Source organism: Ornithorhynchus anatinus, chromosome 17 (genome assembly GCF_004115215.2).
Source record: "Ornithorhynchus anatinus isolate Pmale09 chromosome 17, mOrnAna1.pri.v4, whole genome shotgun sequence".
Lineage (NCBI taxonomy): Eukaryota > Metazoa > Chordata > Mammalia > Monotremata > Ornithorhynchidae > Ornithorhynchus > Ornithorhynchus anatinus.
Genome location: NC_041744.1, coordinates 33,304,182 through 33,331,715, shown reverse-complemented (window position 1 = coordinate 33,331,715; position 27,534 = coordinate 33,304,182). Strand labels below are relative to the sequence as shown.

The window sequence follows — 27,534 nt, the reverse complement described above, 5'->3', positions numbered from 1 at the left end:
AGCACTGTGCTAAGAGCTTGGAATCCAAGTAGTGTACAAAATGCTCAGGTAGGTGCAATGAAATCAGATCAGTCATAGTCTTTTCCACATAGGTCTCGTGGTCTAAGGCAAGGAGAACAGGTGTTTAATCCCCATTTCACAGATGGGAGAACTGAGACCTAGAGAAGTTTTGTGACTCACCCAAGGTCATAGATAGCAGGCCAGTGGCAGAGCTGGAATTAGAACCTAGAACTCCTGACTTCCAGACTTGGGCTCTTTCCATTGATTGAGACAAATATGGGTCACCAACTAAACTGAGATCTCTGCAGCCCATAGGTGGTTAAAATAAGTCTGAGGACAGGTGCTCATCACTTTTGCCAGTATTCCTCCTATCTCTGTTGTAAGAATTGTATATGGGCAAGAGGACTTTCTAGTTCCAAAATAGTTAGGGAACTTTTCTCTGGATACTCATATGGCCCTTTGGTCCACTTTCACATTGTCCACATTATCTCTCGAGGGTTTGCAAAGTGATAGAATTTTTTTCAAGGGTATTAAGCGCTCACCATGTGCCAGGCACCATATTAAGTGCTGAGGTAGGTTCAAGTTAATCAGGTTGGACTAACCCACTGCTCCACAAAGGGCTCACAGTCTTAGTGTCCATTTTACAGATGAGGGAACTGAGGCACAGAGAAGTTAAATGACTTGCTTAAGATCTCAAAGCAGACAAGTGTCGAAGCCAGGATTAGAACCCAGCGTGGCTCACTGGAAAGAGCACGGGCTTTGGAGTCAGAAGTCATGGGTTCGAACCCCGGCTCTGCCCCTTGCCAGCTGTGTGACTTTGGGCAAGTCACTTAACTTCTCGGTGCCTCAGTTCCCTCATCTGTAAAATGGGGATTAAGACTGTGAGCCCCACGTGGGACAACCTGATTCCCCGTGTCTACCCCAGCGCTTAGAACAGTGCTCGGCACATAGTAAGTGCTTAACAAATACCAACATTATTATTATTATGTCATCTGACTCCCAGACTTGGGCTCTTTCCACTAGACCAAGTTGCTTCTCCCTTATTTCTGAAATCAGCTCCTGCACTGTCATTATAGTTATCTCCATTGCTAAACTCTTTGGTGCCTGAGTACACTGTGACTTTGCTGTCTCGAGTTTTTTACACATTTCCTAATGCTCCAATACTGGCTACTGATTCGAGGTGTAATTTTATTGAGAACTCAGCTGGGTGAATGATCTGGGTGAGTGAATGTGCACATCTGCACTCATTTAATTCTCTACTTCAGTCGCTTTCTCGGGAAAAAGAGGAAGCATTCCTTCCTCTCTGAAGCTCTTCAGCACAACGCATATGCTGATGTGTCCTCCCCCCCCCCCCCCCCCATTTGGCTGTTATTACTCCTTGAAACTCCAGTTCCCTGTTGTGTTTCCTTTGATGTGCTTGTGTATAACATATCTGTGTATCAGAAGCACTTTTCCATCATTTCTCTTTTTGGAGTTTGCTCTGCTTTCTTCCTTCCACAAGAAGCATGAAACTAAGTGTAAGACTGAATGGCTCTGGGAAGGCCAGATAATCTTCCTCCTGGGCCTCTCAGCATAGAATGCCTTGCCTCCCAGGGACAGCACTTTAAAAGTGTTAGAGGGAATGGTCTGCTTGTATCAGACTGCCAGGATCCCATGTGCTTTCTGTCAGTCAGTCAATCGTATTTATTGAGTGCTAACTGTGTGCAGAGCACTGTACTAAACCCTAGGGACAGTACAGTGTAACAATATATAACGGGCACATTCCCTGTCTACAGTGAGCTTACAGTCTTGCAAACTGTTATCTAAACACTAGTGCTCTTGGTTCTTGGACCTTGACTGTGTGTGTAACGGTTTTGCTTTCCATTACAGTTGCCCAAGGCTTAGAGAAAGTTGCACGGTCTAGTGGATAGAGCTTGGGCCTCAGAGTCAGAAGGGATCTGGGTTCTAATCCCGCCCTGCCACTTATCTGCTGTGTGACCTCGGGCTAGTCACTTAGCTTCTCTGTACCTCAGTTGCCTCATCTGTAAAATGGGGATTGAGGTTGTGAGCCTCAAGTGGGAGATGGACTGTGTCCAAACTAGTTAGTTTGTATCTTTTCCAGCTCTTGGTACAGGTCCTGGCACAAGGTAAGCACCTACCACATGCGCTTTTTTTAAAAAAAGAAAAATGTATTTTTCAAGCCATAAATTCATGAAATTGGCACCATCCTTGACACCGGCTTCGGGGCTGGCTGTTGTGTTGTCCTTTCCCAACTGCTTAATATAGGGCTCTGCTCAAAGTTCTCAGTATATACCACTAGTTGATTGATTTTGAAAGTGGAATTCTGGTTGACATTTATCTAACTGGCATTAATCAGCTGGACACTCACAATGAAGATTTTGAAAATTCTTATTGTTTTTCTTTTAAGCAGTGTTTGTTTTCTCAAGTCTTATAGCAACCCCTCCTGAGCCAGAAATATTAGTTCTACCATGTACATCTCGATTGTTAAGCCTGAGACACTCTGCCAATCTCGATTGGGTGACTTTTAGGCATTGGATGAAGTAACTTTGCATTGCTATTATCTGACCCTGTAAAAATATTTTGTGGTTGTTAGGATTTTTCATCTAGAGCACAGTCTTTCAGTTGCTTAGAACCATTGGATCACCACAAAATGTCATCTGCTTCGATTAGAGATACATTTTCTGATGTAGCAGGGGTGTTTCCATTATCTGGCCTGCTCACTGATTTTAATGGAGAGGGGAGAATCCAGGAGAAGCAAAAGGAAAACTAATAAGTAGCATTTTGACAAGGCTGTCCGAACTAGGTTGCTGCAAATTTTGGAAATTTGAGATCACCTTTAAAGACCTAATGAATCACTAGATTTGAAAAAGGATGGTCATCAAGTGTGAAGAGCCCGTTTATATATATTTTCCGTGCCCATAGACATAATTTACTCATGAAGAATTAGACATTTATTCCTGAGTCTTTCGACTGCCATGTAACTGTTGACGTTTATTCCAACAGCAACAAGTGAATCCATTCTGAAATCTGCCCCACCTAATGCTTCTGGTGCTCTTGAAAGGCCAAGAGCAACACTAGGTAATGTTTTCACTGCAGGGTTACACTTTGTTTTTCAATGAAGGAAAGTCCATGTGAATGCCTGTCTTCCAAGAGCTTGTTTCATTCCATCATTGGTCATCGTGGATCTGTCTGCTGCTTCTGAATGCACTTTATTTTTCCTTATGGCACCTGATGAGACCTTCACACCCTCTTCTGAACTTTTCCTTTAGGGCTTTCATAACTTAAAGCAGTAAGATAACATGCCATCTCCTGTGCATGGACCTTTTCCACCATCCAATGGTCATTTCCATTTAACTGCCCTTCTGGACATCCCAGAGGTCTTTGATGCACTTTATTTTTGATCACTGAATAAGCATTACTGCTATTTTATCCTCTTTCCTTTCTGAACAACCATTTCATCCCTTAGTTTTTGAGAATCCATAATGGATTTTGTATTCACCACAGGCTCATGGCATGTGCTTTTTCATCAAGCAGCAGCACGTTAAATCTCTCGAAGGACCTCATATTAATTGGTGTGGGTGGGTATTCTTTATTTCAGCTTCAAAAGCAACCCCCTTTGTGCTTCACAAACTGAGAACCTCTGCCAGCCCTGAAATACAGCAAACAACGTCTGGTAAATGAGCTGACAATTATGGCATTTTTCATTTCAAAAACTGAGAATTTTCCAACAAAATTTAAACCAGTCCCTTCTTAAAAAGAATTGACCCATAGCCTTTTCTTCCCAGTAGCCTGGGTTCTAGGGCATGCTGTAAGGCTATGGAGGTACTTTAGGGTACCCAGGAGGGAATGAATAATGGTGTTATAATAAGGAAAGGGTTTCTACTACCTGGGGTCACCATAGTATGTATAACCTGAACTTTCATCACAGTCTATCAGTGTCTAGCACCATAGTGGTCATGCCTGTTCAGGGCACAGTCTATGCTCATCTGAAAAAAAAAATCCTCAACACCTTGTTTTTTTAACCTTTGCAGCCTTATTTACGGTTCAACAAAGTTGGAATCGCTGCAAGCCACATGTTTGTGGTTGTACAGATAGGGATTTGGGAATTTGGAGTTTATATCCTCCTCAATATCTCTGAGTTGGCCAGTTAACCCACTTGATTGACAGCACCTCTCTGGGAAGAACAGTGGTTCTTTGTTCCCACTTAATTCCCCTTCACAGCATACCTGGCACCTGGAGATTGCTCATGACAGTAATAATAATTGTGATATTTAAGTGTTGTCTATGTACCAGACACTATACTAAGCGATGGGACAAATATAACATAATCAGGTCAGACAGTCCCTATCCCACATGGGACTCCCAGGCTAAAGGGGTAAGAGAACAAGTATTGAATCCCTATTTTACAGATGAGGAAACTAAGGCACTTAGAAGTTGCCCAAGGTCTCAAAGCAGGCAAGAAGCTGAGCTGAGATTAGAATCCAGGTCCCTTGGCTCCTGGGCCTGTACTTTTTTCACTAGGCCACACTGCTTTCGTAGCATAGAAGGCAAGGTGAGGAGCTAGAAGAAATCAGAAATGATGCCTAGGATTTGGGAAAATTAGTTTGTCATGACCCTACAGATGTTTAACCATCCTGAAACTCTGTCCACACAATTCCCTTTCAGCCCCGATTTGACTAATTCCTTAGTTTCTGAATCTTAGTCTGGCTGAATTACTCCTGCCCCAACCACTAGATTTAAGTGCAGTCAGGACCCATTTCATTCTATTGCCCAAGATGAGAAGGATTCCAGAGGAAAACTCACTTAAAGAAGAATTGCATAACCGAGTCTGCTTCTTTCAGCTCCCAGGCCAACCACATCTATTCCTACGACACTTAAACCAAAACGCACCCACCCCAAAGCACCGCAACGCAAACCTGGTAAATTAAATTTCTTTTATGGTTGTGTTTTGAGGTTCAAACATAACTCGTACTTTCTATTTCAGAGACAAGAATAGGGTTTCTCCCCAACCCTTGCTTTTGAGCTTACACAGTGTGGTAAAATAACAGTTGTGCAATTCAGGACTACCTGAAGTTATTCTAACAAAGACAATAATAAAAAGAAAGTTAAGTTCCCTGTGACAGTGACAGTTCAAGCTGATGTTCTTGATTATGAAAAATATCAAAATTGTCCATCAATCAATCAATTGTATTTACTGAGCACTTATTGGATGCAGAGCTTAGGAGTACAATACAGCAGAGTTGGTGACCTTGTTCCCTGCCCACGAGGAGCTTACAGTCTAGAGGGGGAATGCTCTAAGATGGCATAATGAGGTGTTATTCTGTATTTAGAGCCTGTGATAAGATCAGATTTTTCCTTCAAAACATTTTGCTGAAACTCTAGCAACTCAAGAATATGAAGTTTTTGCATCCTACCTCATTAATTGTTTATTTTCCATAATTATTATGCTCCGCATTGTGCAGAACATAGCGACAGCCTTGGATTCCTGCAAGTCTGTAGTCTAAATATATTTTGGAATGACATCTGTTGTTGTGACCAAGTGCCCAGGAAGAATTTTTTTCCCCGGTTCTCCACTGAAAACTTTTTCCACATCGTCTGCATGTTCAACATTCATAAGGGTTTAGAAATAAGCCAATGGATTTCTTTTTGAAAGAAATGTTCTTCCTGCTTCTTATATTTCTGAATTATTTTTCTCTTCATTAAGCAGAAAAACCCAGAGTTTTGGAAACCACTACATCTAAAATTTCTCAAAGCCCTCGGCTACCAGGGACAACGCTGGGTAATAGTATTTCTTTGTGAATTTCTAGTTCCATGTTTCCTTTTCATCAGGGTAAAATCTTGTTTGCTTGGAGAATTTTTGGCATATTTAGATTATGGAGATGGAAAGTTCAGCAGCCTATGAAACTGCTCTTAACATGGAATCAGTCCAAATGGCCCAATTGGTTTACATTGATCATTTGTGGATTTAGCCGCGTCTTTAGGTAGCTGGCAGTGCTTGCCCTTTAGCAACGATGAAATGCTCAAAATGTCCAAGGCTATGTCTTTTCTACCTGATAAATGAAATACTTTGGTTATTTGTGTATGCTTGGACTCCAACTCCACATTAGACCTCGTTTTGGAAAATCGTTCTGTTGCTATCAAGACATCGTGCTTCCAGTCACAGTGTGTTGGTATAGAGTTAATCTTCGGGTAATTGGCAGCTTTAAGATGTAGTTGGTTTTTGGGGGTTTTTTGGTTTTTTTTGGAAATGTAATATTGTTTTCTTGGAGTTCAGAGTGGCTGCTTACAGAATTTGCCCAAGGACTATGCTGTAGTTAAATATTAGCACTCATTTTCTCATCTCAGGCTCAAAGTAGTCTTCAGTTTTTGAAATCGTAATAACAGCTGGGATTGACTTTGGGATCAAACTGTACTGATGTGATCAATTTTTTTCTATGGAAAATCATTTTATGGTAGATTTCCAACAAAACGATTGATTCATTCTTTTAAAAATCCCCCTGTAGAGCATTTGTGTGTTTGCCCTTGTTCTCACTCTCTCCCTATTTCCTGTCCCTTCTTTCTCTATTTCCTAGTAGATCATTATGAAAACTGCAAAAATTTATAATCTTGCTTCTTTTTTCCAGCTCCCAGTACAACACAGTTTATCTCTTCAAAACCTAAAATCTCCCTCAGCCCCGAAGTTTCACAGCCTAACACTGGTAATGACAACTAACTGTTCTTTATTTTCTAACAATAGGGCCCAAAAATGTTTTCTGTGCTCAGTATGAGAACAAGCATTTGGGAATTGGGTTTTTTTGTTGTTTTTTTTTTGTTAGTCATCCCCATGGAAACCACAGAGATGCAAAAATGTGATCCCATTCCAGCCAGCCTTTACTGATATAACCAGAATTACTGATATTTCTCTGAACAGAGAAACACATCCATCACAAAAGAGCAAAAGAAAACAAAAAACAAAAAAAACCTTGGCAATTTCATGACTGGGTTACTTGGGAAGTTCATTGCCTGGGACTGAGATATGAAATCATTATCTAAATTACTCAGCCAATCAATGGTGTTTCTTGGGAAAGTACAATACAACACAGTTGTTCATTCATTCATTCAATAGTATTTATTGAGCGCTTACTATGTGCAGAGCACTGTACTAAGCGCTTGGGATGAACAAGTCGGCAACAGATAGAGACAGTCCCTGCCGTTTGACGGGCTTACAGTCTAATCGGGGGAGACGGACAGACAAGAACAATGGCACTAACAGCGTCAAGGGGAAGAACATCTCGTGAAAACAATGGCAACTAAATAGAATCAAGGCGATGTACAATTCATTAACAAAATAAATAGGGTAACGAAAATATATACAGTTGAGCAGACGAGTACAGTGCTGTGGGGATGGGAAGGGAGAGGTGGAGGAGCAGAGGGAAAAGGGGAAAATGAGGCTTTAGCTGCGGAGAGGTAAAGGGGGGATGGCAGAGGGAGTAGAGGGGGAAGAGGAGCTCAGTCTGGGAAGGCCTCTTGGAGGAGGTGATTTTTAAGTAAGGTTTTGAAGAGGGAAAGAGAATCAGTTTGGCGGAGGTGAGGAGGGAGGGCGTTCCAGGACCGCGGGAGGACGTGACCCAGGGGTCGACGGCGGGATAGGCGAGACCGAGGGACGGCGAGGAGGTGGGCGGCGGAGGAGCGGAGCGTGCGGGGTGGGCGGTAGAAAGAGAGAAGGGAGGAGAGGTAGGAAGGGGCAAGGTGATGGAGAGCCTTGAAGCCTAGAGTGAGGAGTTTTTGTTTGGAGCGGAGGTCGATAGGCAACCACTGGAGTTGTTTAAGAAGGGGAGTGACATGCCCAGATCGTCTCTGCAGGAAGATGAGCCGGGCAGCGGAGTGAAGAATAGACCGGAGCGGGGCGAGAGAGGAGGAAGGGAGGTCAGAGAGAAGGCTGACACAGTAGTCTAGCCGGGATATAACGAGAGCCCGTAATAGTAAGGTAGCCGTTTGGGTGGAGAGGAAAGGGCGGATCTTGGCGATATTGTAGAGGTGAAACCGGCAGGTCTCGGTAACGGATAGGATGTGTGGGGTGAACGAGAGGGACGAGTCAAGGATGACACCGAGATTGCGGGCCTGCGGGACGGGAAGGATGGTCGTGCCACCCACGGTGATGGAGAAGTCTGGGAGCAGACCGGGCTTGGGAGGGAAGATGAGGAGCTCAGTCTTGCTCATGTTGAGTTTTAGGTGGCGGGCCGACATCCAGGTGGAGACGTCCCGGAGGCAGGAGGAGATGCGAGCCTGAAGGGAGGGGGAGAGGACAGGGGCGGAGATGTAGATCTGCGTGTCATCTGCATAGAGATGGTAGTCAAAGCCATGAGAGCGGATGAGTTCACCGAGGGAGTGAGTGTAAATGGAGAACAGAAGAGGGCCAAGAACTGACCCTTGAGGAACTCCAACAGTTAAAGGATGGGAGGGGGAGGAGGCTCCAGCGTAGGAGACCGAGAATGATCGGCCAGAGAGGTAAGAGGAGAACCAGGAGAGGACAGAGTCCGTGAAGCCAAGGTGAGATAAGGTATGGAGGAGGAGGGAATGGTCGACAGTGTCAAAGGCAGCAGAGAGGTCAAGGAGAATCAGAATGGAGTAGGAGCCATTGGATTTGGCAAGAAGGAGGTCATGGGTGACCTTAGAGAGAGCAGTCTCGGTAGAGTGGAGGGAACGGAAGCCAGATTGGAGGGGGTCTAGGAGAGAATGGGAGTTAAGGAATTCTAGGCATCGATTGTAGACGACTCGTTCTAGGATTTTGGAAAGGAAGGGTAGTAGGGAGATAGGACGATAACTGGAGGGGGAAGTGGGGTCAAGAGCGGGTTTTTTTAGGATGGGGGAGACGTGGGCATGTTTGAAGGCAGAGGGGAAGGAGCCCTTGGAGATTGAGTGGTTAAAAATAGAAGTTAAGGAAGGGAGGAGGGCAGGGGCGATGGTTTTAAGAAGGTGAGAGGGAATGGGGTCCGAGGCGCAGGTGGAGGGGGTGGCACTTGCGAGGAGGAAGGAGATCTCCTCTGAGGATACTGCAGGGAAGGATGGGAAAGTAGGGGAGGGGGTTGGTGGGGGGGAGGGGAGAGGCGGAGGGGTGACTTTGGGGAGCTCAGACCTGATCGTGTTGATTTTCGTGAGGAAATAGGTGGCCAGATCATTGGGGGTGAAAGATGGGGGAGGGGGAGGAACAGGGGGCCTAAGGAGAGAGTTAAAGGTCCGGAACAATCGGCGGGGGTGACGGGCATGGGTGTCGATGAGGGAGGAGAAGAAGCTTTGCCTGGCGGAGGAGAGGGCAGAGTTAAGGCAGGAAAGGATAAATTTGAAGTGTGTGAGGTCGGCTTGGTGCTTGGACTTTCGCCAGCAGCGCTCAGCAGCTCCAGCATAGGAGCGTAGGAGGCGGACGGAGGAGGGTGATCCAGGGCTGTGGGTTAGTGGAGCGAGAGCGGCGGAGGGAAAGGGGGGCGAGAGAGTCGAGATGAGTAGAGAGGGTGGAGTTGAGAGCGGAGACCCGCTCGTCGAGAGTGGGAAGAGAGGACAGGGCGGCAAGGTGAGGAGAGATGCTATTGGAAAGACGGATGGGATCGAGAGAGCGGAGGTCTCTGTGGGGCAGTAGCGAAGATTTGCAGGGGGAGGGAGTGTGAGAGATGAGGCAGGTGAGAAGGTTATGGTCAGAGAGAGGGATTTTAGAGTTGGTGAGGGAGGAGATAGTGCAGCGGTAGGAGATGACGAGATCGAGGGTGTGACCGAGTCGGTGAGTGGGCGCGGTATGGTGGAGGAGGAGGTCGGCAGAGTCGAGGAGGGATAGCAGGCGGGCGGCAGAGGAGTCGTCAGAAGTGATCCTGTCCCATCAGGATCCTTGTGGCCTATAGAGGAGTAAGAAGCATTAAGAAGCAGTATGGCCTAGTGGATAGTGGACAGACCTGGGAGTCAGAAGGACCTGGACTCTAACCCTGGCTCTGCCACTTGTCTGCTGTGTGGCCTTGGGCAAATCACTTAACTTCTCTGTGCCTCAGTTACCTCCTCTATTCAATGGGGAGCAAGACTGTGAGCCCCATGTAGGGTTTAGACTGTGCCTAGCCTGATTAGTTTGTATCTACCCCAGTGCTTAGTACAGTGTCTGGCACAGAGTACCTGATCAACAAAAAAAATCATAAAAAATTTAAAATAGATTAGGGATTGGAGATAGAATTGAATATTTACAATTCCCTGGAAGAATGCCCTATTTATGTTGCCTTTTGATTCAGTCACATGAAGGTTAGAAAGAGTAGGATTTTCTTAGCACTCTACTGAAACTCTTTTAGTTGTAGGACTAGTAATAGTATTTATTAAGTGATTACTAGGTGCAGAACATTGTACTAAGCACTGGGAGAGAATACACAGGTGGGAATTAGACACAGTCCCTGCCCCTTGGAAATCTATTTTCCCAGATTCTAGATAGGAGTACTGTTGCAGAGGAAGTTCAAGAATTAAAACACATAATCTTAGCAGTAGATGGAGATATTGAAATTATGTAGTAGGATTGAATTACTTGTCATTTGACTTCAGCCCCTAGAAAATGACCTACAATATAGTTTGTAAATTCTAATACCTTGAGAAACGGCATGGCTTAGAGGAAAGAGCACCGGTTTGGGAGCCAGAAGTCGTGGGTCCTAATCCCAGCTCCGCCACTTGTCAGTTGTGTGACTTTGGGCAAGTCATTTAACTTCTCTGTGCCTCAGTTACCTCATCTGTGAAGTGGGGATTAAGACTGTGAGCCCCACTTGGGACAACTGGAAAACCTTGTATTTACCCCAGTGCTTAGAACAGTGCTTGGCATATAGTAAGTGCTTAACAAATGTCATCATTACTATTATTATAAACTGTATTGTTGAATCAGTCTCTAGGAAACTCTTAAGATATGACTACATTTCCAATCAGTCAGGGGTACCGAGCTCTTGCTTTGTGCAAAGCACTGTACTAAGCACGTGAGAGAGTACAGTACAACAGAATTAGATTCATTCCCTGTCCATAACAAGCATATAGTTTAGAGGGTAAAGCAGGATAAATTGTAGTTGATGCCTTAAATTTCACAAATTTTAAATCCCTTTGAATTTTTTTAAAATCCTGGATTGATTAGCACTTCATTACTAGAAGTATTAATTAATGAACATGTAGAGTGATTGAAGTTCTAAGATGTTATTCTCAGGGTAATTAGTGACTCTTTTGAAGTAGTGTTTCCCATGGAAATGGGCCCAAGGAGATAGTTTGTAGTCAGATAATAAAGAATGTAATACCTCTGATGAATGAGAAATGGAAATGAGACGTTTAGGTGGAGGAGGTGAGCAGAAATTGAGAAAAGAGGTTGAATGGCAGGGATCGGGTAATCAGTTACATTTCTAGGTTGTCCATAGAGAAACTGATGTAGAAAGTGGAGTACGGTGCTCTGCACACAGTAAACGCTCAATCAATACGATTGAATGAATAAGCGATCCCAGAAAGAGGGAAAGATCAGAAGAAAACCCAAAAGTGTGACTTGGACTAGCATAGCTGTGAAAAAAGAAAATCCCTAACCATGTGAGCCCCATGAAGAACAGAGACTACGTCCAACCTAATTAACTTTTATTTATCCCGGTGCTTAGAGTAGTGTTTGACATGTAGTAAGTGCTTAACAAATAGCAAAAAAAAAAATCCAGAAAAATTACCTGTGAAAAAATGTGCTTGAAAAAATAGTGCATTGGTACAATGCCTCAATCACATATTTGACTCTGGTATGAACGGGAACTCGATAGATAAGGGAAGAAAGGGATAAGGGAAGCGTGTTAGTTATTAACTTGTATTCAGAGTTTCTGCTGAGGTCCTTATTTCTGCTTACTGCAACATGAAAATTTGAAAACATGACAGATAGTTTTTTTCCCAAGTTTTGGATATCATAGATATGTGATATCAGCATCTATGTTTTCTTTGCAGTCATTTCCCCAAAACAAGGAATCTCTATGAGGAAATTCACATTCATGCCCATAAATCAGGGAGGGACATACTTCTTGCAACATGACTTTGCAATTCCAGATCTTTTGGGCCTTTTCATTCTGAGATTTTTTTTAGATGTAGTTTGGGCTAAAGAAAACTGATATAGCTGCTTTCTTCTGTTTTTTGGGTTGTTGTTTTTTTTTAGATTTCTGGTTTCTAAACATTTCTGATTTTTCCCACTTTTATCTCTCAACAGCATTAAGTTCAACCACCTCAGAATCAGCACCTAAGCCTAAAGCTACCTCTATTGACTTTGAAGGGCCCCACACAACATCTGGTAACAATGATCACTCCCCCAAATCACTGCTTTGCTTTTGCTGTGTTAGTTCATGATTAAAAAGAGGTGTATCCTCTTCTATAAGATCTTCAGTCAAAGAATGACTCCTTTAGATCAAGGCCAAAGAGAGCAGTTGAGCCAGTAAACCCCAGTTGCCCAAATAAAGCTGTATTTCCACTCTCTAACTTATCTGTTTCTTCATTTCAGGCTTTCCCTATGTGCTGATTTTAGTTCTACCACTCTGATCCTTGGAAGGCAACAATTCTAATCCAAGTTTTTTATTGCAGGACCCAGTGAAACAGAGTACTTTACTCCAAAACCAAAACCACTGACCACACCCAAAATTCCTCTAACCAAAACCGGTAATTACATTATTTTTGAAATCCTTTATTTAAATTGAGGTTTAATGAATCAGTGCTGGAGATGTTGTTTTGTACTTGAAGCCTTCTGCTCCACCTCAAGAAAATGAAATCTCATTTAATGTAAGGGGCATAGTGATTTAACATATTTACACCATCACACACTTTACAGGGAGGAGATGTATGAACTGCAAAAATATTTCAAGTTAGCCCCAAACCCGTGGTGTGTTTCTTTGCCAATGGTTTGGTGATGAGGAAAGGAGAAGCTGTAAGTTCTTTATGAATGTTCTCATGGGAGAGCCTGCAATTTCTTTCAGGCTGGGTACCTCACACTCACTTGCATTTCATGAGGTCAGAACTCCATCGTGAAATTTAGTATGGTTTTTTTTTTCCCCAACTGGTTCTCCTCTCCCCTCTTCAATCCCCGCCCTGCTCCTCTTCTCTCCTTTCTTCCCCTCACCTCTTGCTCCTATTTGTAAAACTTGATTTGAGAAGTGTGGGCACGTAATAAGAAGAGAACATGAAAGGTCAATGAAAAGAATGAACAATGGTGTTTCCCTTAGTGAGTGGAAAGTAAGAGTTTCTTTCTCCTAATCGGAGGTGGTTGAATTTTTTGTGTTTATGTGGACAGAATTGACTTTCTTCAACACCATGTTAGCTAAAATTGATTTCTCCTTTTACAATTCCTCTTTGGTATTTTTCTCAATTGTTCTGAAGTCTAATTCCTGGCAATAACTCTTCAGTGTATTTGAATAATCTTGCATCAATTCAAATGTTTTTTCTGCCCTTTTGTAATTTTCAGTGTCAGGTTTTTCTAGGATACCTATTTGAGACAGTGGGAGCCTTGAATATCCCTATGAAGTTGAATTTTACATTCCTGCCAAATTCATATAATGACCCTCGCTGCCCCAAACCCTCCACCACCAAGTACACTAAAATGTGGGCCTATGTTTAGCCAGAAAAGAGACCCTGTTTAGGCAAAACTGAAACTAGATTCATGCTGGGGATTCTGGGAGGCCTCCTGGTTTGCTTTTCCCTGTTGACATTTCTTCTGCTCTAAGCAAAACAAATTTGTTTCTTCCCAGCCTAAATGGGCCCAGACACTTAAGGAGGTAATTACACCTTGGTTGGCTCCAGTAGACCTTTGAAAGTTTCTTATCCCTAGCTATTAGGAGAGTGAATTAGGCTACCTCAGTCTGGCTGATTTTAATGCCCTTTTTCTCCATTGGCATATTAATTGCGCCAATTTATCCTTCATTTTGGGAAGAAAGTAGCATTGACACTATGCCCAGAATAAAGGAGCTGAAGCCCATCTGCTAAGTGAAAAGTTTGAACCAAATACTGTGTTTACATATTTAAGTTTAAATGTTTCTGTTCCCAGGCAATGGTCGCTCCTAAATTCTCTAAGTGGTAAAAAATATATATGAATTATATATGAATAAGAGCTTGCATACTATAATGGAATTGTTAGAATGGTTACTGGAAAGACATTTACCTTGGGTTATAATAGCAGAACATTTTGACCTGCTATTGTTCTTGGGGAGCATTAGATGGAAACCACTGAGAATAATCTCCTGAAAATATACATTCTATCTGTTAAAAACAAATACACAATTTACTTGACATCTGGTACTGATAACCTACCAATCAATCCACAGTATTTATTGAGTTTCTGTATGTACAGAGCCCTATATAAAGAACTTGGAATCAATCAGTGGTATTTATTGAGCACTAGCTGTGAAAGACCACTTTACTGAGTGTTTGGGAGAGTACAGTACAGACTTGAAAAATACATTCCCCTGTTCACAATAAGCTTGGAAGAGTATAACGGAGTAAATAGACCTGATCCATGCCCTCACGGAGTTAAAAGAGACAAACACTTAAAAAAAAAAAAGACAGGAAGAAAAAGGGCATATGCATATAAGCTAGTACTTAAAGAGTAGGATGTGTAAACTATGTAGATTAAATACCCCAGGGGGTTGTGTGTACACCAGCAATTAGATGGGGGAAGTGCTAAAATCACCCTGATTTAGTCTGACATAGCCTGGGGAGATTAGAGATTAATAGGAAAAGGCTTCCTAGAGAAACTGTGTTTTCAGAAAGTCTCTGAATTTGAGATGTTTGTGCAAAGATACTTGAATTTATTTTTGAAGCTGGAAATTTGGGAGTTTTTTCATCAGTACTTTACATGAATATTTATATTGGCGTCATGATCTAATGGAAAGAATACATTCCAGATATCTTTAGCTGTTACTTTTATGTCATCTACACGGTTCGGGTGACCTCCTTCCCCATTTTGCTTGAGTCTTTTCTACATAGAGATACGGGGTTAGAGAACTGATACACTCTGTTTTCACGTTGTAAAGAGCAATATAGGAAGCAGCAACTTTGACACCAATCATTTGTCTAATCTTTAATGGCAGCTTTTAATGAGCAACATCAACAAATGAAGTAAATTTTAGCAAGGAAGTATCGTTTCCCCAGTTTACTGTCATATTTTCATGGAATTTTTCTGGCTCTTTGTTTGGATGAAGCCCTGAAACCTGGTAGATTCTTTAATTCAGCGACTAAAAGCGGCAATAAGCAATGATGTTTCCTTGGCTAGGACTGTGTACTTCTCCTCGTCTGAATGATCCTCTCACTGCCTAAGGCTTTGCAGTAGTTTAGCCTCATTCTCCCACTTGGAAGACACAGGGTTTTCCCATCAGCACTTCTGGCCTCATTATTGTCCTTCGAGGAATGTGCACCCATTTCACTTAAATCTCTGTTCTTGAGCCCAGTTTGAAGGGGTTTAGTCTGACCTTCCCACTTCTCTCATTATTCCTCACCTTTTTTTTTTTGAAAAATTTCAAAGATGCCAGAGAGCCATAATTTGTTTGATCTAAATTCACAGCTGACTTTTGAAAATAAAAACCCCTTAAGTGCCTTCACATTCACTCTTTGGTCCTACGCAAAAGTTTCTTGCCACTCTGCAGCCAGGGGCATGTTCTGTCTTTATTTTGCACATTTGGGGTTTACTCTGATATTAGAAGTAAACATTTTATCCCTTTTTTTCTTTCAGTTCCTAAAGAGACACCTCCTGTTCTCCCAAAGCCAGAACCATCCCTAAGCTCAGAAGTGCCACAGATTACACCTGGTAAATGCATCATTAGAAGTTAACCAAGAGGGGTCAGGGATGACCATAACACAACGTTATGATTGTGCAGATTTAGACTCTGAAATATGGAAGGGTAGGAGTAAAGAAATCATTGTTAGGGGAGGGCATTGGCAAGATGAGGGAGCTAAGCTTGGAGAGGACTTCCCAGTTTGTCAGAGGGACTTCAAGGTAACATCACTAATTTAAGAATTTGGTCGTTTTCCTGGAAGGTATGCTATGCTCCATGCTAGAATCAATTAATGGATGTTATTGAGCACTTACTGTGTGCAGAACACTGTACTAACTGCTTGGGAGAATATAACAGAATTGGTAGACACTTTCCCTGCCCACATTCACCTGACATGCTAGAATCCACATAGCCCTGAGCAGGGGTGGCCCTGTCCAATGCAGGGATGGGGATGAGGGGTTCCTCCATAGTTCATTCAATCATATTTATTGAGCACTTATTGTGTGCACAGCACTGAACTAAGTGCTTGGAAAGTACAATTCAGCAATAGAGACAATCCCTGCCCACAATGGTCCATAGTTCCACTGACTTTCAGGGACTCTCCACAACCCCCTTCCTTGACCTGTTCCCCCTATGAAATGGACCACAGTCATCCAGACCCTTTCCTACCCAACCCTCTAGTCTTGTCCATTTTTTCTGCTTGAATTTTTAAATCAGAAGGCACACAATGTCATCCTCATTCTCGCTGTCGTCATCTTTAACCCACCATCACCAACTGCAACTTACTTAATGTCTGTTATATGCATGAGGCTGTTTTATGGAGTCGTTAATTGGCCAGACAGTTTAAAAAATGATAGATGAGTGTTTGTTTGGGAAAGGATCACTTCACTGCAGCGTCATACACTGATATCACTTTTCAATCTGTTTTTTTAGTGCTGGGCAGTCAAGGGTAACTAAGCAATGATATTTCCCTAGGGAATGGTGATTTGATGGTGGATACTCTTGTATCATTATGAGCTTTTCTCACATTCCTAAAGTCCTCTTCTTCATCACTTCTCATTGCCACCAAAAAGCCTGATCTCTACCAGGTACACAAAAATCTCCCCTTCTCCCCTCCCAGCTTTTAGGAATCTGGATTTGCCCTATCTTTATAATGGGGGATGGTAACATGGGGTCTCTCTTCCCAGCCTGTAGAGTTGTGGGTTGTGGGGGGAGAGGTGGGAGACTGCCTGACAGGAACTGGATTTTCCCTGTTTCCATCAGCGTGGCTTCCAGACAGAGCTGAGAGGGCTGCATGAGATGTCTCAAAGAACAAGCGTCTCTGCCTGTCACTCTCTCCCCTCTCTTCTCTCTCTCTCCCTTTGGCTCCACTACATCTTCTTTCTCCTGCCACCTTGGCCATTCAAATGAAGGAAGAGAGTTTGCTGTGTGTACGTGTTGAGTACTATTTTCAACCAAGAACGTTTCCCCACTAACTGGAAACATTTGCTTTGTCCCTGGAAGTTCCTACCTTGAAATGTCCACTGTTTCTCACCCTTCCTCCTGGCCCTTTCCCTCAAGGCCTGCTGACCATATATCTCCCCAACAATGAGCCCCTCTTCCCTACCACAGACAGGGTAGTGGCGGACCCATTAAAAAAGGGGTTTTTTTAGGTGCACTCGATTTCAACCTAGGCTTAATTCTTGGCAGATCATTCTTGGCTCTTGATAGACTCCTGGCAGAATGATCTGACCTTTCCAGAGCAATTGTTGATGAGCTGGTTTCAGGATTGATTGGCAAGATGACAACATGTCCTCTGTCTGCTGGACACAGACGTCCGCCCACTTTGATTAATTTCCCATGTCTCGGTTGGGAAGCTTCTGCCCACTTTCTCTTGCTTTCCACCTCACCAAGAACACGTTGCCCAGCTCATTACCACACAGGGACACAGTTGACTGGTGGTGTGTTTGGAATCTTGCTTTGCTTTTCTGGATGAAATTCAACTTTGCTTCTTTGCCCCCAACTCCCATTAAGGGTCTTTAAAATGGGCACAAGTGAGGCAAAATAATTCTTGTGTGGTAGCAATATTGTTAAAGTCATGAAAAAGTTAGAACACCGAGTGTCAATTTATCTTCATCAGGAATCAGGGAGACTAAGATGCTTGATGGTTTGCATCTTAAGATGCACCAAAATAGTTTTAGGATGGAGCAAGACATTTAACATCCCTGGAACAGAGCTGAGCTCACTCCAGTTCAGGAATGAGTGCTCACCTTCTGAGTCTTCATCAGAGAGAGCCAACTGAGGAGGTTATCCCGTTTACTGTCCCAGGCAAAAAGTTTTCATTGCTTCTCTGGGATCCTAAATTGGCATTGAGTAGAATGCTACTTATGAGAGAGAAGCCCAGATGAGAATGGAGGTCATTTCTCATTCTCAATATTCTTGGGCATTTCTCTTGGATATGTGTAGTATGGACCTTTATTTCCAGCTCGTTTTTCTCCTTTCGTTTGCAAGACCACTGTGCTCAATAATTATCTGAGGTCACATGGCAGCACTGGGTCACTGAATCTTCAGGTTCACCAAGCAAGAGTATGTATTTTTTTTGGAGGTATTTGTGTATTAAGTGCTGGGGTAACTGATTTTACAGATGAGGTAACAGGCACAGAGGAGTTAAGTGACTAGCCCGAGATCACACAGCAGACAAGTAGTCAAGCTGGGATTAGCACCCGGGTCCTCTGACAAGCAAGCCTCTTTCCTTGAGGCCATGATGCTTCTCTTGTATTTAAAGAAAGATTTCTTCCAATTTTCCAAATGAAATAGACTTGGGAAGGGCAGTAAGCCCAAGAATCTTCAGCCTGGGGAAAAATGAAACTCCTCTGAGGTCAAAATTTGGGCATTCAAAGTGGGCTTCGGTTGGGATCATGCTTTTAATCCATATCAACCGGATTCATGCTCCATTGCTCCATTTCATCTCCCTCTCTGACCCGGCTTCTTCCCACTTTAGCTGCAATCCCGGCCACCTCCTCCCAGATGCCGCTAAGCATGTGAGGCCACCACCCTATACTATAATTTAGGGTCAGAGTGGGGAGCATTTGGGCATGTAGTCCCCCTAAAGATTACAGTCACCTGATCGTTTCATGACCATTCCATAAGCAATCAATCAGTTGCATTTATTGAGATCTTTCTGTGTGCAGAGCACTGTACTAAGCACTTGGGAGAATACAGTGTAACAGAGGTGGTAGTTATGTTCCCTGCCCACAATGAGCTTACAGTCTAGAGGGGGAGTCTGAAAGTTACAGCACTGAGGTAGGCCTTTTTTATAGTATTTGTTAAGCATTTACTACATGCCCCCAACTGTCGTAAGTACTGGGGTAGATACAAGGTTATCAAGTTGGATACAGTCCCTGCCCCACATGGGGTTCACAAGTCTATGTAGGAGGGAGTAGGATTTAACGCCCAGTATACATATGACGAAACTGAGGCAGAGAAAATTGAAGTGACTTGCCTGAGTGTACACAGCAGACAAGTGGCAGAGCCAGAATTAGAACCCAGGTCCTCTGTCCCCCAGACTAGGCCACGTGGCTTCTCTATGCCCAACTCCACTCTCAGAGGCAGTATAGTTTCTCAGTAGATGGGTTTCTTTTATTGTTGAAAATATTCTATCTTCCTGATCATCAGAAATTCAATCATTCCCAGGTAAATGTGAGTATCCTCAATTTGGGATTTTGTTGTCTGGTTTTGCCTTGCAATTGGTGGTAGCATCTCATTCCAGTGGGTTTCTTCTATTGCTAAAAATATTGTATCATCTTAATGATTAGAAATTCATTCATTCCCAGGTAAATATAAGTATCTTCAATTTTGGATTTTTATCTGTTTCTGGTTTTGTCTTGCGGTTTCCTAATGGAGCCTTGGGACCTGAAAGAGAGGGAACAGCCACCTCGGTGACAATAGGTAACATTTCTGACCAAAGAGGTGGATTTTGTTTTTCTTTTTCATCTCTGTCTTCTCAATCATTGTCGCTTTCAAATTTCCTGATTGGCTCACATTGATGCCCTGACCATTTTCTTTGACACTCATCATCTTCTGTTTATGTTTCCCTTTGGAACAAAAACTGATAAGTACTTGAATTTCTTTTCAGCACATTCATGGTCTGTGACTCTGTAGCCATGGAAGGAAGTTGTCTGCTCTGAATTTAGCTTGATACTGAACCTACTTTTAAGTCCTCTCTGTCTTGGCATAATCTCTTCCTTTCAAAGCTGCATCCCTAACTGAATTTGGATGCTCATTCTGCTCAACATTCCGCCAATTTTTTAAAAAGTTATCTATTTATGTAGTGTTTTCTTGTCTAGCTGCATGAAGTTTTATGTTTCAAGTTTGAAAAACGGAAGTGTCCATATTTTTCCCCTCTGGCAAGGATTGATTAAATAATAAGCAAATAGCCCAAAACTTGGTGTAGGTTGAAGGGATTAACCACAGCAAACTGCAACTCAGAAGGCTCTATTTTCACCTCAAATAAGAGGAAAGGTTTGCTGGCCCTTGAGGTTTGTATGGGGCCCTCACCCCCCTCAACTCGCAGGGTAGTGACTCCTATAATAACCGGCTACTTTCTTCCTTTAGCATCCAAAATGACCAAACGGCCACGACATCCTCGTCCTCATCTTCAGCCTCGTCCTAAACTTAAAACCACACGGAGCCCTGAAGCAACTAAGACTAAACCTGGTAAATGTGCCTTTCGTGCTTTAGCAGTGTAAATTGGCTAGCGTGGAAATCTGTTTTTGGCACACTGGACATTTCTAATCAACAGAGTTGATGGACGGTTCTGGAAGCTGTCACTTGTTTTCCGAAAGAATAGGTTATTCATGCTGAGTAGACGATCCCAAAGGCTGCAGAACAATGGCTTGAACTGCCTCTCTCCAAGAAAGGGTGTGGTAGAAATGAGATTTGGTAAGGGTTCCAAGTCAGATGCAGGCCCATTCCCCAAAAAAGAAAGGATAGGGAAACTGAGAAAAGTTAAAACTGGAAGACAGAATGGCATAAGGGTACTGATGGTTTATCCTGCAACCTTTACTCCTCTCCTAGTTGGTGATATTGGGCTAAGAAATGAGAGGTTAATAAATCAGTCAATAGTATTTACAGTATAATATTAGTATTTAATAGTATTTAAGCATGCAAGCTGGGGTGTAGTGGTGAAGGCCTGAAGATAAATAGGGGACAGGGTACTGACGTAGTACCTTAATCAACAAATTTTTTTTAGCACTTACTGTGTACAGAGAGTTGTACTAAGCACTTGGGAAAGTACAATATATGAGCTGGGTGAGATGATCCCTGCCCACCAGTAACTTACAGTCTACAGAAGGAGAGAGAGATTGAAGCCAATGGTCAGGAGTGTCTGCATGAGAGTTGGGGAAGCAGTCTGAGAATTATGCCAAATAATCAAAGGAGTATCTTAATTACCTGATTACCTTGTTATATCCAGTGTTTAAGGGAAGTATCTTCATTATCAGTGGTATATCTGTGCTTTGTTTGCTTTTGATATAGGCTTGGAACCTATTACATACAAAGCTGAATCCTCAAAGGCAAAAATAGGTAACAAATGCTCTGGGCTTTGCCTTAGAGGTTGGCCATGTTTGCTTTTCTTACCTATTCTATTCCCAGAATAATCATGGTCTTGGGTCCATCCTTCCAAGAGTTTGGCCACAGGAGAAGCTAGAGGAGTTGAGGGGAGGGAGGAGTGGGGGGCCCCCAGCTTCTACAAGACCCGTCCTGTAGCAGGAAGCAGTTTTCCCCAGGGAAGCCACCGCTCCACAGACCTTCCCTCCCCTTCCCCTTCCCCTTCCCCTTCCCCTTCCCCTTCCCCTTCCCCTTCCCCTTCCCCTTCCCCTTTCCCTTCCCCCATTCCCTCCTGTTCTCCTGAAACTGGCAAAACCTGGGCCAGCTGGGATGCCCGCCCTGTCTTCTCTGACTCAGGTGACATCTACAGTTGGTCATGGATCCTTCAAGGCTCTCTAATGTGGTCCTCTATTGATTTCTGCAGTGATTTTTTTTTTCTTATTTTTCTGATCCATCCTGAAGTATCCTCGGCCTCTTGTCATCAGTAGGGCATGTTCTTACAGTAAAAGGCTGTCTGTTCTGCAACATGACAAACGTGTCATTCTCCCATCTCCTGGTGGTCACCAGTCTCCTCTTTCTCTTTCTGAACCTAGCTTCCAAATGAAGCTGACATTTTTGGCCGCTTCCAAGATGTGAACCAGTGCAGTTGTTTCACACCCCAGCATACTAATTCCAATCAGTTCATTTAACTTCGGGCCTTCCCTTTAGCAGCAGGACATTTTATGTTTGGGAATTGAAGGTTTGTTCAAAGTTATATCCAAGTGCCCTAGTATTGTTCTTAGTGCAGAGAACAGTGCTTGGACACATAATAAGTGGTTAACAAATACCTCATAAAAAAAAAGCCATATAATTTGTAGTTTGGACATCAAAGACTCGTAAACTGGCTCAGTCTTGGATTTTATATAATTATGGTAGCTATACCATTGTCATTTACTAAAATAAACAAGAAATTGGATGCCATCCTATTATGATTATCATAATTGCATAACTCATCTAATAGGTCCTGAGAGTATAGAACTGCAACTCCACAAATTTGTTAGCTCTTCTAGACTACTAAAAGAGTGAAGCAAATGTAAAATGTTCTAACTGTGCAGTCTTCTCTCTTGGGTAATAATAACCATGCTGAAAAATAATGGTGCAAAGAATACTTGTTTTTACTTTGAGGCTATAGGCAGACAAAAGCAATGAACTCTCTTTCATCGCTTATGACCTGAAAGAAGTATTGCAGGATTCTTGAGTGAGTGGCTTCAAGGGGAAAATCAAGTGTGGAACTATTCACATTAATTGGGGAGTTATTTAGCAATTTTTATAAATGAAAAATTTGATTAGCTTTTTCATTTTCTGGATTACAGTGACATCTTTCCTTTCAGTATGCTGGTGCCTCTCTGATTGTATGTCTTCATCTGTATGACAGAATCACAATATTTACAGTTGTAGTTATTACACTAACCCTAGACCCTTTTTCCTGCAGCTCCAAAGTCAACAAAGCGACCACGTTTGCATCCCAAACCTAAAACCACAGCAACCCCAGAAGCATCCCAGATCAAACCTGGTAAAAAAAAAAACAAAAAAAAAAAAACCATTTTTCAGAGTTCTGACCATTCCATACCCAACAGCAAGCACTTTAGAGTGACTTATCATCATGTATCTATTATTCGTGAAATGGAAAATAGGGCTCGAGGAGAAGTGATTAGAGCAAGTGGAACAGCTTAATTTGGAAAAGCATAGGCCATGAAGTAGGGTGACTTTATAACAATCCTCAGGGAGATGAAGAGTTTTTATGAGGCAGATGCTGTCTGTGTCTTTTATTCAGCAAACAAGGAAACTGATTTCAATTAAAGCAGGGACGATTTGTGGTGGACCTATGTAACAGGTCACCAAGAGAGGTGATAATGTCTTTAGCCCTGGAGAATTTTAAGAAAAAAATTCAGATAACTAATTAAGTTATAGTAGTGAAGATAATAGCTAAGCTATTGACCCACTTGGAGGCAGAGGGCAGGAGCAGGTGACCTCCCAAGAACCATTCCAGCTTCAGGATGCCTGGAATTTTTGATTTGCCATGTTTTTTAGGTAAGCTGATGAGGGAAGAAAGTGATTTGAGTCATACAGTCATTCCAATTCTGTCCTTCCAGCTTCAGAGGAATAGGAATGAGGATCCTCCTCCTTTATTCTCCTCCCAGACTTCTTATATGCCTGGTTCACTGGGTTAGCAATCTCCCTGCCCAAAGTTCCCCTCATGTTTCAGAAATAATGGCAGAGTGAGATCCACCACTCAAATGAAGCAATCAGGGAATTGGGGACCTAATGGAAATGAATTCAAACCTTGACATCTCAGATGATTTTGAATAAATAAAGCCACTTTTACCTAGCTCCATGGTAATGAGGGAGATATGACCGACAAGCTAATTCTAGTACTATCAGGCCAAAATACGATTCCCTTGCAGGGGAGTGGTCTCTACCTCCTTTGAGGGTTCACCAGTTTACTTTTTAATCTTTCTCTTTTTAATGCAGTGCACAAGCCAGTTCCACTTAGGACTGAGGCCCCGACAATAACCATAGGTAATAATAGATCCTAGCCTCTTCACAGTGGTTAGTTATGCTTTCCTTCTCTTCCCTGAAGTTTCACTTTCTTCTGTGTATTGTCTTGCCATCATCATTCAATCCGCTCCCGGAGTTGTTCTCCTGTCTGTGACTCTGACTCTTGGGACAGTGGGAAAATATTCCCTCCTGAGGTCAGTTTACCATTGTAGTCAATTATCCTATCACCTTGTGTGTCGGAAAACCATTTTGAGTGTTTGTAAAACCTGGGCGTCATTTCCACCACATTTTCTGGGGGCTCTTTGTTACTGTTATGGACAGAGGGGTGGGGTGGGTGGAGAAGAAAGGCTTATGAACCATATTAAATACAGCCCAAGGGATTTTCAGAAAATTGGGGATGTAAGTGCCAGAAGACACATATTTTCCAGGCTTGGGATCTCCTCTGGACTACATTTGGCCTCCTTTACCCTTGAGCGGGGCTCAAGGCAGCCTCCCTTCCTACTGCCTTACCATCCTGCCCCTGAATTGTTCATGTGTCTTTCTGTTGTCAAGATCTTTATCTAAAAGTGGTTTCCAAACAAGCCTGGGATTTCCCACCCTTGTTAGAACCATATGAGCTGTGAATCCTTTTCTTCCCAGCCCCAAAATCTGTTGCACACAAAACTTTCCGCCTTCCCAACAGCTGCAGAAAGTATTCTGCTACCCTAAATCAGGCTAGTGAAACTGTTATGACTCAGTGCCTTCTTGCTCCTAGTGAATAGCGACACTGTGGTAATATTAAAGCATTGGTAATGGTGTGATTAAGTACCGAGGATAGAACTAAAAGCAACTTTCTGTTAAGAAAGCAAATGAGTGATTGGCCTGCCCTTTTAGGAAAACAGAATTGGAAATCCCAGCTTTCAGGCTTGCAATTGGTAGGATTTCTTTATGAAACTGAATCATTCTGGAGCAAAAGACATAGTTGGTAATGTTAAAGATAAATGACTTTGTTCCCCAAAGGATGAAAAACAAATGATCAGTTTCTAGTTCTACTTCTCGAAATCACCTGAAACACAGGTTTTCCCCATTAAAAGTACAATCGGTAAATGTTGTGGTTCTGCTGCTTTAGAATTATTCCCATTCCTTGCCCATACACTTTCAATTAGAGGAGAATATTCTCTAAAATTTGAACTTTGGCCATATTTGGGTGGAAAAATAAGCACAAAGTACTTCAGCCAAACAGGATCATTTTTCGAAATTTCCCAAGCAACGAAAAAGATAGCTAAAATCGAGTGGAGGTTTGAATGCAACCTTAACCCTGACGTTCTACCCAAGCATAGTATTAACCCCAGCATGTCTTTCCGTAGCTCCAAAGCCAGCAAAATCGTCGCCACATCCCCGCCCCAAACCTACATCAGCATCAAGTCCAGAAGCCTTGAAGACAAAGCCTGGTAAATGTGTTTTTTGGAAGTTTGACTAAATGAGAATGGAGACTGAGATACAGATTAAGTCATCAGGAAACTAAATACACGAGCTCCAGACCGATTCTTTCTCCCCATTCGTGGGTATCTGGAATCCAACATCAGACCCTGGGTCAGGGTATTTTAAGTGATCCCCTCACCCCTCTCCAGACTCCAACCATTCTCTTGATAGTTGTTGCCAGGTGAAGGGAAAGGTCACATTCAGGATCCTTTTCCTAAACGTTGCGATATTGAGCTCATGTGTTCTATCTGTTTTTCTTTTCCAACTTTTGCTTGGTTTTTGATGAAGTCTCCAAGTCTGCTATCATTCAGACTGAAGTGGCAGTAACCACAATAGGTAAAAAGGGTATCGCTAACCTCAAGATTGGATACGTTGGTCTTTCCTTCTCATCTCTGCAAATATTTTTCTATCTGATGATCTTGAATCATGATGTCCATATTTGTTGCGCTCCAAGGTGCCTCTCTCCTGAACAGAGTCGTTCACTAACCGTTCAGGACAGCAGTATGTGTGCTCTACTGCCCAGCTGGAAAGTTCTCTGCCTCACTCTTGTTTGTGCCTTTGCTCTTGTCCAAGTCTTCTCCTTCTTCATTTGAGCCGGCTGGATGCCAGATAAGTCTTGGGACATTCATGCATTGCTTGTACTGATCTAAAGAGAAGTTCTCTTCAGCTTAGCATCATGATTTCCTCACAGCTCCTTTGAATTTCGTCATCTATCAAGATGGACGTGTGAAGAGGGCAAAGCAACAGCTATCTAGCTCTAGAAAGTTCCATCAGATTTTAATATGTGTGTTCTTCCCTTCACTGTTCTGAATTCAACACTGCGGGCTGACTCTTCAGCAACTGTGACATTGTTTCCACCTTTTCACTGAATTCATCTGTATTTATTTGTATTCCTGTTTCAGTCGCAGAACGGGTTACAGTTAGAACTGAACCTCCAGCAACAACAATAGGTAATTCCATATTAATCCCTCAGAGAGTTTGACCTGCTATGCTTCTGTTCAAGTAGGTGGTCATGATAAGAGTTACTTTTTAGAAGGTTGCCTTCCATCATTCTCATCATATTATTTTCATTCAAAAAACGCACTAGCTTCATCCTCAGTGCTGTGTTTTATTTATTTTTTTCTGCTGCAGGCTTTAACATGTGAGTTTTTTTTAGGTTCTACCTAAGGTCAAATTTAAAATTAGCTCAGAACTTAATGATGAAACAATGTAAAGCTCTCCAAAGCCATGTTCTCATATAAAATTTTTGTTTTCCTTGGCCTTATTTTTATTTTTAAGCAAAATCCAATTCTTCATGCTGAAGCATGGAAAAATCATGGGTTTTTTAATTCCCTTGAAAACTTTATTGAAAATTTTATATAATTTAAAAAACTCAAAAATATCTATGTAACTCAAAGTTTGACATATTAGTTCAGTTATTTATAGCTATTTTGTTTACTCCATGAGAATATTTTATTCAAAAAATCTAGGTTTCAGAGTTTTTTGTTGCTGGAAGTTTTGCTGGTAGCCTAAAGAGGAAAAAAAGACAAGAAGCTCTCACTTTTTCCTCCTTTCCTCCTCAGAAGCAGCCTCAGATGATTTCCCAAACATGTTTGAAGCATACTATATTTTTGGAAAAACTAACTTTTAATCCAGAAAATAATTTTTCCCAAAGATAATTTAAAATTTTTAGATTGAATGGACTGTGTGTAACGCTCAACCAAGGCATTCATGACTATGACCATTATTGTAACCCAGACACTTTTCTTTCTTCAGCTCTCAAAACCATAAAGCCACGGCACAAGCGCCCCAAAACTACAAAGATGACACCAATCCCAGGGGTAGCACTGACCACACCTGGTAAATAATTTCTTCAGTGTTTCAGAAAAGTATGCTGGGTAAAGCCCTGGGTCTTAGAAGAATCAATGGTTGAAAGCCTAAAACAAAGAAGTGAACATAGATAACTGTTTGGTACAGTTCCATTTCTAGATATGTTGACTTTTCTGGTTTCCCGCTAAAGATGATTATGGTGATTATTATTTATTATTAAATAAGTATCTCCAGTGTTTCGTGTACTGTCGATGCAACCTCTCAGTGTGAAGGAATTTGCATGTGCATGAAAAGAGAATAAAAACCAGAAGAGAAGAACATATTCTGTATGGAAAAAAGACAGGAATTTTATTTTCTGTTACTAGACCTTCTGTTCTTCAAGATGTTACAAGTA

The 27,534-nt window shown here is 42.3% G+C and overlaps 1 protein-coding gene across 33 annotated transcripts in view; it reads left to right on the top strand.

Annotated features, from left to right (window-relative positions):
• Positions 1-27,534, top strand: part of LOC100089593 (ABI family member 3 binding protein) — a 169,579-nt gene that overhangs the window by 84,631 nt on the left and 57,414 nt on the right. For 15 of the 33 annotated variants that reach the window (XM_029082721.2, XM_029082720.2, XM_029082711.2 and 12 more), the window contains 17 exons: positions 3,004-3,078; positions 3,599-3,673; positions 4,842-4,919; positions 5,705-5,779; positions 6,624-6,698; positions 12,203-12,283; positions 12,571-12,645; positions 15,704-15,778; positions 19,629-19,673; positions 20,340-20,441; positions 21,261-21,308; positions 22,804-22,884; positions 23,844-23,891; positions 25,217-25,300; positions 25,620-25,667; positions 26,234-26,281; positions 27,087-27,170. In XM_029082721.2, the coding sequence (XP_028938554.1) occupies positions 3,004-3,078; positions 3,599-3,673; positions 4,842-4,919; positions 5,705-5,779; positions 6,624-6,698; positions 12,203-12,283; positions 12,571-12,645; positions 15,704-15,778; positions 19,629-19,673; positions 20,340-20,441; positions 21,261-21,308; positions 22,804-22,884; positions 23,844-23,891; positions 25,217-25,300; positions 25,620-25,667; positions 26,234-26,281; positions 27,087-27,170 (1,197 nt within the window). The remainder of the gene's footprint in view (positions 1-3,003; positions 3,079-3,598; positions 3,674-4,841; positions 4,920-5,704; positions 5,780-6,623; positions 6,699-12,202; positions 12,284-12,570; positions 12,646-15,703; positions 15,779-19,628; positions 19,674-20,339; positions 20,442-21,260; positions 21,309-22,803; positions 22,885-23,843; positions 23,892-25,216; positions 25,301-25,619; positions 25,668-26,233; positions 26,282-27,086; positions 27,171-27,534) is intronic. The other 18 variants (XM_029082733.2, XM_029082724.2, XM_029082701.2 and 15 more) reach the window with 17 other exon arrangements.